At 44.3% G+C, this 15,011-nt stretch overlaps 1 protein-coding gene across 1 annotated transcript in view; it reads right to left on the bottom strand.

Moving 5' to 3' along the window:
- The window catches only part of MLLT6 (MLLT6, PHD finger containing), a 360,336-nt gene that overhangs the window by 184,208 nt on the left and 161,117 nt on the right, over nucleotides 1-15,011 (bottom strand). Inside the window, 1 exon segment of the mRNA XM_030220707.1 lies at nucleotides 1,802-1,897. Coding sequence (XP_030076567.1) covers nucleotides 1,802-1,897 — 96 coding nt within the window.

Genomic DNA, 15,011 nt, shown 5'->3' with positions numbered 1-15,011 from the left:
ATTCTGGTTGGATGGGGGTGCTTATCCCAGAAATAGTGGATTTTCCCCAAGTCCATTTAATAAAGGTCTATGGACTTTTCCTTTAGAATGACAAAAGCAGAGGACTTGCAAGCGCGAATACAGAAAACAATTGTGGCTTATGAGGAGAAACTGGAGGATCTAGAAAACAGATCACATAGGAACAACTTGCGTTTCGAGGGCCTGCCAGAGACTGTGGAAGATAGAGACCTCCGGGAGTTCCTGGAGCGTTGGCTGTCGCAGCAGCTCCCGTTACCAGCCCACGGGGGCCCGTTGTTGGTGGAGATGGCCCATAGGATAGGCCTCCGTCAAAAGGGGTCGACTAGACCCAGAGTGGTGATCTGCCGTCTTCTCAACTTTGCTCACAAAACTGCTAAATTACAAGCGATTCGAGGTGGTGGTGGATTGAGACAAGAAGACCAAAAAGTACTCTGCTGCTTCCAGGATTATTCGGCTGCAGTAGCGGCGCAATGCCGGGCATTTTCGCCTACATGTTCTCAACTTTACAACAGGAAGGTTAAGTTTGATTTGTTATACCCGGCCAAGCTACGTGTGATTCATCAAGGGCAAACAACTCTTTGTGCATCTGTGATGGAGGCTCAGAACTTTCTTCAGCAACTGCCTACCTCAGAACAAGAAGGTCCACGCCCAGAGAGTTGACTTTGCTTTTTGGGAACTGCAGATGACAAAACAATCTAGAGCGGAATCTGGCTTTAAAAGTTTACTGATATTTAACAATGGCTGAGGCCTTCTGCCAAAAGAGACAATGAATCGCCAGGCAAGGCTACACACTGCTATGCAGCACAAGGCTATCGTTAGCTGGAGTTCTCTCTATGCGGTGCTACCTGTGGTGCACTTGCTTTCATCATGTTTCAGAGATTTTAACATTGGATCACTTGATAGTACCTATATCAGACTATACATACCTGTTAAACAGTACTTTGTAGTTTGGAGATTGAGCAGTGGGTGCGAGTGGATTAGGGACTGTGGGGGGGGGGGGGGGGGGGGGGGGGGGGAGGGTTGTATTGTAATGTGTGTAAGGGGGTAACCGGGCTAAAGGGTACTCCACTGACTGGATGCTGCCATGTCAGCACTGGTAATATCTTGATGCATGTCTTTAAAGGATGATGATAGACTCTGTACCTTTGTAATAACAGGTATTCAGCACCAGCTATATGGAACTAGGGGAGTGAAGTGCATGACGTCTGTATGAGGAGGTTATTTATTTATTTTTTTGTATTGTAATGTGTGCAAGGGGGCGACTGGGCTAAAGGGTACTCCACTGACTGGATGCTGCCATGTCAGCACTGGTAATATCTTGATGCATGTCTTTATAGAATGATGATAGACTCTGTACCATTGTATCCAGCGCCAGCTATTTGGAATTAGGGGAGAGAAGTGCAAGACGTCTTTATGAGGAGGGGTTTTTTTTTTGTTTCTTTTTTGTTTTGTTTGTGGTATGCGATGGAGGGCTTTAACTTCTCTACGAAGAAACTCTCAAAACAGTCATCCACTTTGGCCATTTTTCTCTCTCATCTTTTGCAGAGATTTTTAGTGTTCTTCAATTCAGTGCTATTCTTATAGCCTCTTAAAACTAAATTTCAAACATTTTTTAATGTTTCCTTCAGTGTTACATTTTCTTTCCTTTCTTTGCTATCATTCCTTCCAGGAATTCTCCTTCTCCTTGCATCTACTCTCTTTCTTGTTTTCTTATCTCTTATTTAACTTGCTGTTTTCTTTCTACTTCTAGGATATTTTATTTTGAAGCATGGAGGGTTCTTACCTTTTCAATAGTGGCAGTAATGGAAGGGGTAAGAAGGCTTGGAGACTGTGGGTGTTTCCTGTGCTTCTGTTTAGGTCTTTCTTTGTCCTTCCGACTCTAAGGAATGAAATGAGATAGATGGTTATTTATTCAATGAGAATCATAGTGCTAGATCCTTTATACCCTAAAGCAGAATATAAGACCCAGCAGAACCTCACCGTCTATAGTGTGGTTTGTAGTGGACCTGTGATAACATGAGCAAGGGTTGAGGGTGGGCCTTCAGATTACACAGCCAGACAAGGTTACAAAAGGAAAGCAAACACTTTATTAGCTCAAAAGCTGAGGCCTGTTATTTCACTTTTTCCAATCTGAAGAAGCATTACCATTGAAAGTTAATCAAAATATTTATTAAATTAGTCCAATAAAAAAGGTATCTCATTTTCTTTTCTACATTTTGTTTTATTTCTATTTATTACCTTTAAAAGTGGACTAACATGGCTACCACACCACTTCACAGGCATAGAAACTTATTTATTTATTATTACATTTGTACCCCGCTCTTTCCCACATACAGCCAGCAGCGTAGCCAGACCTGCCTCTCAGGCGCGTCCTGAGGTGGGATGCGCCTAAGGAGAAGCCCCGCCCCCGACGATGCACACTGGCAGAAGGCTATCGGAATCGCCGGTGCGGTCCTGGAGGGAGAACGGCACTTCAAGGACTAAAATTAAACAGACCACGCGGATGGGGAGAGCCAGCAGAAGAGGCAGGAAAAGATGGCTTGGGTTGGGGCTTGTTAGGGTGGGTGCTGGGCGGGCCTGAAGGAAAAGTGGCTGGGCCTGGGCCCGTCCAGGCCCACCCGTGGCTACGCCCCTGCATACAGCAGGTCCGATGCGGCTTACATAGTAAAAGAAAGCATCTTACATGGTAAAGAATATAGTAAAAACAAGGAAATGTAGGAACAGTATTATAAATTGTGATCATCATAACTACTTACATTATGAAAGGCATTACAAAGGATATGTGAAAAGAACGTAATGAACTAGAATAGGGAAGGTAGACAAGGATATGATCGGTGAAAGGGAAGGAGAATGGGAGGGAAGTGGTAAAGGATGGTAAACTTAGGGGTAACATCTCTTCCAATTTAGAGGAAATCTTTATATAGGCCTGCGGCTGACAGGCCCCAAGACATCTTATATAGTCTTTCTCTCAGGTTGCACCAATGCAGGTCTGGCTCCAGCCAGGCCCTCAAGAACAGGATTCTCACAATGATTCATTTCAAGGTAAGGTTTAGCCTACCTGAGCCAGGTTATAGTAGCTATTCTTAGGTAATAAAGGCGGAACGAGACCAATTCCGACCATATCACCCACACTTTTTGTTGCATGTAGCAAGTAACTTTCTTCCTAAACAATGACGGAGGCATATCCTTTTACATTCTATGAGACGCACCTGGCATTATTTGCTTACAGTGCTGCATCAGAACCCTCATTGTATGTACATGATACCCCTCATAGGAAACTCAGACTTTGGCCCTGGACTGGAGAAGGGGATTTTCCATCGCTGGGCATGGAAAGGGGTGGTCTATGTGGCAGATCTTTTGCAAGACACTGAGGAAGTGAAAACTTGGGAGATGTTGCAACTTAATGTGGGAGGCAGTAATTTGGATCTTTTTGCATATTTATAAGCCTCCACCTACGTTACTCATCTCAGACAACATAATTGTTCCAGGGGGCTGTATCAGAGCAATTCTTTCTTCCCTTAGGCAGAGCGCAGACTACAGTCTCTAACTCATGTAAAGCAACAACAATGGCGACCCCACGTAAGACTGAAGCCAATTTGGCCCAGAAATGGACAATAGATATGGGGGTGGAGATTCGAGAGAGGGGTATTCTACAATTTTTACGGATGATTCCTACAACACTATATAGTGCTCAACATAGAGAAATCCAATTTAGAATCATCACTAGATCGTATTTTCCCCCCAAACAGGCCTTTTATGCGGAGTGCCTATTGGAACCCAGATGTCTCAAATGTGGTACTGCAGATATGTCATTCTTCCACGCTTTATGGACCTGTTCCTGCATAGGCCAATTTTGGTCTAGGCTGATGGGCTATTGTGGTCAACCGATACATAAATATATAGACACTTCCCCTAAGGATATATTATTGGGGTACACGGAGAGGAAGAGTTCCCTTTGAAGGGCAGAACAAATTCTGATATATAAAGCTAGTGTTATATGTAAGCAATGTATATTGCAAAATTAGACACAGCACACACCACCAACTTTCTGGCATTGGAAAATGCTCTGCATGCTCTAGCATTATTGGAAGCCAGTGATGCTAGTCATATGGCAAATCAGAAGAAAAGAATTTTGGGCTGTTTGGGAACCCTATGCTCAATCCTTGATGGGACCGACACGTAGCTTAATTTTGAATCAGATGACACTATAGAATAAACACAGGACTAAAATATAATCTGTTCATTACTTCGGGTGTGGTGAGACAGAAGGGAGGGGGATGTTTTGGGGATTTAATGAGATTCTATACGGTGAGGAACTATAAGAGTCCAGGTTCCTCACTACTTGGTTGATTCTATTATTGCCATTTGGGATTGTATTTTTATTTTGGGGGGGGGAGGGGAGGCTGTTTACTACTGTTTAGAGATAGAGAGGGGACTAAGAAGGGGGGGGGGTGGGAATAAGGAGGGAGGGCAATGTTTATGTTTAAAATTTGATGACTTCAACTCTCGGCAGCCATTTTGAATCCCGAGACCGTCACAGCAACAGGATGCAGGGCAAGGGCAGCGCTCCAGGCAGGAAAGAGGAGGCTCTTTCCTGCCCCGAAGAGGTCACTAGACCACCAGGGCAGTAGATAGTAAGTAAGGGGAGGGGTGGGGAATATGTGACCCGGGGGAGGGGACTATGTGATGGGGCGGGGTGAGAGCGAGAAAGGGCAGGGCGAGGATGTGAAAGGGGTGTGGTGTGGGCGGGGCATGGATGTGGTATGGGCGGGTCAGGGGCGGGGCACATGTCCTCTTTTTCATGTGTGTGTGAATTATATCCTGAAACTCCTGGTTAAACTGCACTGATAAATGTTTGAAAGCACAGATGATAGTGTTATCTGTTGGTTTATATGCACTTTATGAAATCTGGACTACTTTTTCACAGTGAGGAGACAAGGATATGAAGAATCTGGCATTAATAACTGACTAGAAGTGATGCAAAAGTCAAAACATGCCCAAAACAAGTGCAATTAGAAAAGCAAATAATGATTTTTGACGACTACTACTACTACTATTTAGCATTTATATAGCGCTACAAAACGTACGCAGCGCTGCACAAACATAGAAGAAAGACAGTCCCTCAAAGAGCTTACAATTTAATAGACAATAATAATAAAGACCATGCAGGTTATAGTTTCAAGTAACTTGAGTCAAAAGAGAAGGATACATAATAATACAAAAAGAAAGTTTGCAGTCTCTCTCTCTCTGCATTCGAGAATTTCACATGTAAAAATGAGACATATCCAATGAAAGAGGCTTTTATTTTAGTGATGAGCCAGTAAGACACTGTCCCATAAGTGATAAAAATTAAAGACAAATGGCAAGTCAGCGCTTTTTTAAATTACTGTTTACTAGTCCAAACCATGTAACTATATTAACATACAAACCAGTAATTCCAATTTTTTTTTTTAGCAGAACCTCATTACATAACATATCAACACCATTTCCCCATCCTACCTTCCTGTCCCTCCCTCCCCCCAACATACCCTGCTCCAGCTTGGATGTATAGGTAAACTTCTAACCCTTCCTCCCTTCTCCCACCATTGGGTTAAGGTCTCCTGCCTTCTGCTTTTGGACCTAATCCTATTAACTATCCTAGGCCTTCTCCATCCCCTTCAACCTCCCTTTCTCAGGTCAGTAATACTTAGTCTGGCACAAATTTTCTTCTTCATAGGGTCCTTCTGAGTTCTGGCTATTTAAAATTTTGCTTCTACAATCATACTTATTTATTTATTTATTTATTTATTGCATTTGTATCCCACATTTTCCCACCTATTTGTAGGCTCAACGTGGCTTACATTATCCGTAATGGCAATCACCATTACGGCATGAGGAAATACAAATTGGTATTGCATTTAATGTTCATAAGTGAACAAGCAAATTAGCAGTCAGGTATAGAGAATTCAATATCAGGATAAGAGATAGAGTGGTGTTCATTCGTTACAAGTTGATGAGGTAATCAAGTATAGAGAGATCGGTTATGTCCAGTTCTGGTATAAGTTTTGTTGATTGGAATTTAGGATGGGTTGCTATGGTATGCCCTGTTGAACAGGTTGGTTTTTAGTAATTTTCTGAAGTTTGTTAGGTCATGCATTGTTTTTATGGCATTTGGTAGTGCATTCTATAGTTGCATACTTATGTAGGAGAAGCTGCACGCATATGTTGATTTATATTTTAGTCCTTTGCAGCTGGGGTAATGGAGATTTAGGAATGTGCATGGTGAACTTTTTGTATTCCTGGATGGTAAGTCTATGAGGTCTGACATGTAGACTGGGGCCTCGCAGTGAATGATTTTATGAACTAGAGTGCAGACTTTGAACGCAATGCGTTCCCTGAGTGGGAGCCAGTGCAATTTCTCTCTTAGGGGCCTCGCGCTTTCAAATTTCGTTTTTCCGAATATGAGTCTGGCTGCTGTGTTTTGGGCAGTCTGGAGTTTCTTGATGATTTGTTCTTTGCATCCGGCATAACTTACGTTGCAGTAATCCAGGTGGCTTAGCACCATTGATTGTACCAAGCTGCATAAGACTTCCCTTGGGAAGAAAGGTTTTATTCTTTAGAGTTTCCACATTGAATAGTACTTCCTCCATTATAGCAGGTTGACCCACTTTTGGGCTCATTTTCGAAAGAGAAGAACGCCCATCTTTCGACATAAATTGGAAGATGGACATCCTTCTCTTAGAAACATCCAAATTGGTATAATCAAAAGCCAATTTTAGACGTCCCCAACTGCACTCCGTCGCAGGGATGGCCAAAGTTCAAGGGGGCATGTCGGAGGCATAGCGAAGGCAGGACTTGGGTGTGCCTAACACTTGGACGTCCTGGACCCATAATCAAAAAAAACAAGGACGTCCATGACGAACACTTGGGCGTTTTCACCCAGACCTGTTTTTATTACGACTAAGGCACAAAAAGGTGCCCGAACTGACCAGATGACCACCGGAGAGAATCGGGGATAACCTCCCGTTACTCCCCCAGTGGTAACTAACCCCGCCCACCCTCAAAAAACATCTTTAAAAATATGTCGTGCCAGCCTCAGATGTCATACTCAGGTCCGTGACAGCAGTATGCAAGTCCCTGGAGCAGTTTTAGTGGGTGACTGCACTTCAGACATGCGGACCCAGCACCATCCCCCCCTACCTGTTACGTTTGTGGAGGAAACAGCGAGCCCTCCAAAACCCACCAGAAACCCACTGTACCCACATCTAGGTGCCCTCCTTCACCCGTAAGGGCTATGGTAGTGGTGTACAGTTGTGGGTAGTGGTTTTTTTTTTTTGGGGGGGGGGGGTTGGGGGCTCAGCACACAAGGTAAGGGAGCAATGTACCTGGGAGCAATTTATGAAGTCCACTGCAGTGCCCCCTAGGGTGACCGGTTGGTGTCCTGGCATGTCAGGGGGACCAGTGCACTACAAATGCTGACTCCTCCCATGACCAAATGGCTTTCATTTGGTCGTTTCTGGCATGGACATCTTTGGTTTTGAAAAATCGCTGAAAATCAGAAACGTCCATGTCTAGGGACGTCCATTTCTAAGGACGACCAAATTTAAGGATCTGGACATCCCTGACGGTATTTTCGAAACGAAAGATGGACGTCCATCTTGTTTCGAAAATACGGGTTTCCCTGACCCTGGATTGGGACGGGACGTTTTGCAAGGACGTCCAAATCGAAACGTGGACGTCCCTTTCGAAAATGCCCCTCCACATCACCTTGTTCAACCACTGAAGTTAGGTACCATTTATATAAAAGTTTATAAGCATTTTTGACTAAATTGGAAGCAATGGACATTTTAGAGATGTTTTGGAAATTTTGCTTCCACTCTTCCTCCATCACATCTCCTATGGAGTGGTTATAGTGTAGCGGACTTTGATCCTGGGGAACTGGGTTCGATTCTCACTGCAGCTCCTGGGGAACTGGGTTCGATTCTCACTGCAGCTCCTGGGGAACTGGGTTCGATTCTCACTGCAGCTCCTTGTGACTCTGGGCAAGTCACTTAACCCTCCATTGCCCCAGGTACAAATAAGTACCTGTATATTCTATGTAAACCACTTTGAATGTAGTTGCAAAAATCCACAAAAAGGTGGTATATCAAGTCCCATTTTCTATGCCTTTATCCTAATGCCAGATATGGTTTGGGCAAGTGCTGGCTCTTTCACTAATGCCATGTACAATTTAGATATAAAGCCCTCAAACACTGTTCTCTCACATTCTATTTCCTGTGCCTCACCCCACACTCCCAGGTAGTGCAACAGCTACAGAAACTTAAATAAATTGTGGACACCAACTCCCCCGATTGTATAATTGCCCCAACCTAATGAGTCTCCTATTTTCCTTTTTTTTTTTTTACATAATTATACTATTACAATCCAAATTAACAACTTGTACAGAAATATAGGAGCTAGATACTCAAACTCTAGTCCACCATTAATAGGGGATCCAATTTAGAAATAGAACAGGAAATCAGTTCTTATACCATCAACAAACAAGAAGAATACAAAAGAAAGGCAAAACAGTTAATTCCTTATTTTTACTGGTCAAACTTATAAAGAGCAGTAATTAAGATGTTACAACAGTAGATCTTCCCTCCGCAGTTATAACAGGTCTGTTTGCAAAGATGAAAGCAGATAATTGGGCTGGGCCACAAAATACATACTTTTTATCCTTAAAAATAATGCACTTACATGGAAAGTTTAAGAAAATTAAAGTGCCCATTGAAAGAACCATTGAGTGATACAACAAAAACTGCTTCCTTCGTTTTTGAGTGTCTTTAGATACATCAGGAAAAATATTAAAATGAAGATTCAAAAAAGTTTCCGTTTGGTGCCTAAAATATAATTGAAGCAACCAATCTCTATCTACCGCCAAAGTTTACCGTAAAAGCAGAGTAGCCACAGGTACATTCTCTGAAGCTGATTTTTTTTTTTTAACCAAAATACATCAAGGACATCCATTTTCTGTTCTCCCACTTGCTCTTTATCACAGTCCTTCTTAGTACTAGGCCAATAATAAACTTTTGCTACAGAAGACAATGAGGCATATTTTCAAAGCACTTAGCCTCCCAAAGTTCCATAGAAACCTATGGAACTTAGCCTCCCAAAGTGCTTTGAAAATATGCCTCAATGACTGTTGTGGAATTTTCAAAATCTCTATCATGTACTTATTCAACATATCTTTAGATGTAATCAAAATGGATTTTGGAAAATGTTAAATTATCAAGTTAGCAGCTTGAGCTATATTTTCAAATTTTTCAGTTTTTATTCTCAATGGTACTGTGTTTCATCATCACATCCTGTAATGTTTAAGTTTTATCAGTCTTAAGATTTTACTTTCTTGTTCCATTCCATTTATTCTGTTTATAGTTGGAAATAGAACATTTAATTTCACTTACTTGAGTGCATAAAGTAGTCCCCAAAATGTGGATAGCCTCTCATGTTGCTTAAAGGGGAAAAAATGACAACTTCTGAAGTTCAAATAGAAAAGAAGCCTTGGAGAAAGCCTCAGACAGTCCTTTAGCTGCTTCACTCCTCACAGACAGACTCCAAGTACTCCCCCGAGGTCACTCCAGGAGAAAACTGCAGACTGAGTTCCTGCAGCGGTTTATGCACACCCTGGGCACTTGAGGCCGGGCCCGCTCCTCCAAAGGCTTCCTCTGGTAAGGTGAGCTACCGGCTTCTTCCACCTCCTCCATCTACAGTCTCCTGGAGATCTGCAATTCAGGATTTAAAGAGTCCTCAGGCCCAAATGAATTGGCCAAATCAACAGACAAAGGAGTTCACTCTACCAGGCCAGCCACACCAACTAAAGCTGAACAGATGGGATGGATCAAATGCTGGTCCATAGAGCCAGAGGTAACTGGCAGTTGAGTGGAGGGAGTAACATAGCAAAAAAGGAAGCGTGACCTGCCCATCAGGGTAGATCTGCCACCATCTTGAAGTCCCCAACCTCAACCATTAGACCAAGTACCCTATTTTCCTACCTTTGGAACACCCTTAAAAGTTCCTCCTGGGGCAAAACCCAGACTGACGTGTATTGGCATAAACAAAGACACCTTTTTGTCTTCTACCAGGCTCCACCTAAGTCTAAACCAGAGATTCAGTGTGTCCCTAAGGAATGGGCTAGTCCCACCTCTTACCCTCATTTCTAGCATCTGCTTCCCCCAAACTGTATTCTTAAAGTGCCACTCCTCCCTTTTTCCCCTGAAGTTAGATGCAAACAAAATAAACTCAAATTTTCCCCTTCTAACCCTTTGTGTTGCCTCAGGTGGGTTTCCTGTATCAAACTCATATCAGCCCAACTCATTGTTCAACACCTGCCATCTGAATAGTGAACTCCCTCACCCCCCCTTTCTCCATCTACACTTCTATCCATCCACTGAGACTCCACCCCAATCACACACTCCCTCCCTCTGGTCCCATCACCCCCTTCCCCTCTCTCTCAGTGACTTTGTCTGCCATGACCATACCCCCTGAATCCGCTAGAATTAAATCAATATCCCACAGACACCATTTAAGCTAAGTTAACAGTTTATGAAATTCACTATTTATAATTTTTGATTTTGAGTATGGTGTGGTACACAAAAATCTTAAAAATAATATTTTGGACAACTAAATGTGCAATGATTAAACATATTGGGCATGTTTAAACCGGTTGGTCAGTGAAAGTCTGGTGAAAACCTATGAGCGCATTACTATAATTTAAGCATTAATATCAATGCATTTAAATTGATGGAGTATTTATAGTTCTGTGTGATATTGATTTAATTCTAGCTGATTCAGTGAATTCTTTTCCCCAGAAGATTTCAATCTACATTTCCTCTTCACTGAGTTGGCACGACCATACTCCCTGGCAGTCTACACCCTATAGAGCAAACGAGTCACTCCCTGATGCTGCTCTCTCTCTAATCTTCATAGTTGTAGTTGAGCAAATTGTATCCAATCTCTCACCCTCCTCCTTCAACCCTCACCCCATTATAAATACCCTCACAATTATACCAGTATGTCTTGTGTCAGATCATCTCTAATATAGCCCTCTATTCTAGGCCCATTGAAAAAAAAATTCAGGGCTGACCCTACCAATCATTTCTCCCCAGCATGTCAATTTCTCTACAGCATATACTTTCCCCATTAAAGCCCCTTAGTTACAGCTTCCACCTCCCTTGGCCAGGCGACCCCTGCTGACATTATCTACTGTGGTCCTTGGGGCTACTTGTCAATATCCTCCGCCTGTCTGTGGAGCCATTTGCCTCTGTGTGAAACTTTCTGCTATCATAGGAATTACTTCCTTGCCAGCTGCTACTGCTCTCCACTAGGACCAATCTTCTGTAATCCCGCCTCCCTAAGGCTCACATCACTTCCTCCATGTTATGAACTCTGTAGGTTTTACTATCATTGTTGAAATACAGTCCAAAGAGGAATGTCCAACTATCTATATAAATAATTCTCACCTCCAACGTTCTGAAGCTCACATCCAACATTCTGAAGCTCACTGTGTGCCAGGGAAACACTGAAGCCCTGTAGTGTTCCAGGCTGTCAGCACCACTCACTCTCACTCTTAGACCCGCCCTCAGCCATGCCCCATCCACACATAATTCACAACCCAACATTCTAAATGTAAATTTGTAGTTGCAAGATCCCATGAGTGTCTGCCCCGCCCTCGTGTCACAACGTGATGATATTGCGGGCGGGGCTATGACACTCAGTGAATCGCCACTTCCACCTCCCTCCAACGTTCCCCCCCAACGCACGACAAACAGCGACCTACGCAGGGCCTCCACCCCCCCCCCGACGCACAGTGAAAAACAGCGACCAACGCAGGGGGTGGAGTGCCGTCAGAAAAGCTGATCCGCTGGGACCCCGAAGCTCCCGCCCTCCAAAAAACAACGAGGCACCTCCACCCTCCCAATGCTGCCCTCCTGCGTCCTCCCGACTCTGCCGTGCAAACACCACAATGCCGCGATCCCGAAGCTGCCACCCTCCAAAAACAAATGAACCGGCTGGAGCAAAATGTCGGTGTGTAGCAGACAGGGGGAGGAGTAACGAGGCTCGACACTCAATAGACAGGAAGGTCTGGAGGAGGAGAAGGTGGGTATGTAGCAGGCAGGAGAACGAATAACGCAGATCAAGAGGCACAGAAGCCCGGAGGAGCAGGCAGGGGGAGGAGTTCGGAATAATGCCGATCAAGTGTCAGGCAGGGGTGCAGGAGGAGTATGAGGTGGGGAGAGAGGCAGAGGGGGGGGGGGGAGGCCCCTTGGCAGGCAGGCACGCTGGAAAACATGTCAGTGCTAGCAGCCAGGGGGAGGAGTACCGAATAACGCCTCAAGTGCCAGGGAGGGCTGCAGAAGAACTACGAGGTGGGTAGAGAGCCAGAGGGATGGAAGCCCCTTGGCAGGCAGCCAGGCAGGCACGCAGTCACTGCCACACACACACACCCACTCTCTCTCTCACAAACACACTGTCTCTCACACACACTCGCACACACTAACTCTCTGTCTGTCACAAATACACACTTGCATCTGGCATGCAGGCAAGAGGGAGAGAAGGGGGCCACCTGGCACACACACACTCTCTCTCTCTGTCACAAACACACACACTTGCTAGCACCTGTTTCATTATACACACTGTCACACACAAACACTGACACACTCTCTCTCATTCTCTCTCACACACACACACTCCATCTCTCGCACACAGTCTTTCTGAAACATATACTCCGAGGAAAACCTTGCTAGCGCCCATTTCATTTCTCACAGAAACGGGCCTTTTTTTACTAGTATCGTATATTGTCCCCTCACAAGACTGCGAAGACATCTCTCAGATATTTACGTTTCTACAAAGTTGTTGGGGCTAGATCTGCTAATACCTTCACATCATATATTTCTCATTTTAAAAGCCCATCATCTCATCTTAGATGCTATTTTTCCTTCAGTAGAAAATCATGAAAGCAAGCCATGTCATAGTAACATATAGTAACATAGTAGATGACGGCAGAAAAAGACCTGCATGGTCCATCCAGTCTGCCCAACAAGATAAATTCATATGTGTATACCTTACCTTGATTTGTACCTGTCTTTTTCAGGGCACAGACCGTATAAGTCTGCCCTCCACTATCCTTGCCTCCCAACCACCAACCCCTCTTCCCCCCACCTGCTCCGCCACCCAATTTCGGCTAAGCTTCTGAGGATCCATTCCTTCTGCACAGGATTCCTTTATGTATATCCCATGCATGATTGAATTCCGTTACCGTTTTCATCTCCACCACCTCCCGCAGGAGGGCATTCCAAGCATCCACCACCCTTCTCTGTGAAAAAATACTTCCTGACATCTTTCCTGAGTCTGCCCCCCCCTTCAATCTCATTTCATGTCCTCTCGTTCTACCGCCTTCCCATCTCCGGAAAAGATTTGTTTGCGGATTAATACCTTTCAAATATTTGAACGTCTGTATCATATCACCCCTGTTCCTCCTTTCCTCCAGGGTATACATGTTCAGGTCAGCAAGTCTCTCTTCATACATCTTGGAACGCACTTCCCATACCATTCTCGTAGCTTTTCTTTGCACCGCTTCCATTTTTTTAACATCCTTCACAAGGTACGGCCTCCAAAACTGAACACAATACTCCAGGTGGGGCCTCACCAACGACTTGTACAGGGGCATCAACACTTCCTTTCTTCTGCTGATCACACCTCTCTCTATACAGCCTAGCAACCTTCTCGCTACAGCCACCGCCTTGTCACACTGTTTCGTCACCTTCAGATCCTCGGATACTATCACCCCAAGATCCCTCTCCCCCTCAGTACCTATCAGACTCTCACCGCCTAACACATAAGTCTCTCTTGGGTTTCTACTCCCTAAGTGCATCACTTTGCATTTCTTCGCATTGAATTTTAATTGCCAAACCTTAGACCATTCTTCTAGCTTCCTCAGATCCTTTTTCATGCTTTCCACTCCCTCCCGGGTGTCCACTCTGTTGCAAATCTTAGTATCATCCGCAAATAGGCAAACTTTACCTACTAACCCTTCGGCAATGTCACTCACAAATATATTGAACAGAATCGGCCCCAGCACCGATCCCTGAGGCACTCCACTACTCACCTTTCCCTCCTCCGAGCAAACACTATTTACCACCACCCTCTGTCGTCTGTCCGTCAACCAGTTCCTAATCCAGTTCACCACTTCGGGACCTATCTTCAGCCCATCGAGTTTATTTAAGAGCCTCCTGTGGGGAACTGTGTCAAAAGCTTTGCTAAAATCTAAGTAGATTACGTCTATAGCATGTTGATGATTCAATTCTCCAGTTACCCAATCAAAGAATTCAATGAGATTCCTTTGGCACGATTTCCCTCTGGTAAAACCATGATGTCTCGGATCTTGCAACTTATTGGCTTCCAGGAAATTCACTATCCTTTCCTTCAGCATTGCTTCCATTACTTTTCCAATAACTGAAGTGAGGCTTACCGGCCTGTAGTTTCCAGCTTCTTCCCTATCACCACTTTTGTGAAGAGGGACCACATCCGCCATTCTCCAATCCCTTGGAACCTCTCCCGTCTCCAAGGATTTATTAAACAAATCTTTAAGAGGACCCGCCAGAACCTCTCTGAGCTCCCTCAATATTCTGGGGTGGATCCCGTCCGGTCCCATGGCTTTGTCCACCTTTAGCTTTCCAAGTTGTTGGAAAGTGGATAGAGCACCGTTCACGGAAGAGAGTGTGTATCAAGTTGTTGATACACACTCTCTTCCGTGAATGGTGCTCTATCCACTCCATTCTCAGGTGTACTTTTGCCAGTCCCTCGTGGTCCTTCTCCAGGATTTTCTTCAGTGAAAACAGAACAAAAGTATCTATTTAGCAAATTGGCTTTTGTCGTCGCACATTTGCAGCAGGCCGAGAGTTCTACGTGCTCGATAAAGCTTGATGATCCTTTACCAACTCTCCAACTGCTTGCATGATTACTAGAGTGTGTTG

The sequence above is a fragment of the Microcaecilia unicolor genome, chromosome 12, assembly GCF_901765095.1.
Source record: "Microcaecilia unicolor chromosome 12, aMicUni1.1, whole genome shotgun sequence".
NCBI classification, from domain to species: domain Eukaryota; kingdom Metazoa; phylum Chordata; class Amphibia; order Gymnophiona; family Siphonopidae; genus Microcaecilia; species Microcaecilia unicolor.
This window is presented reverse-complemented; position numbering and strand designations above follow the sequence as displayed.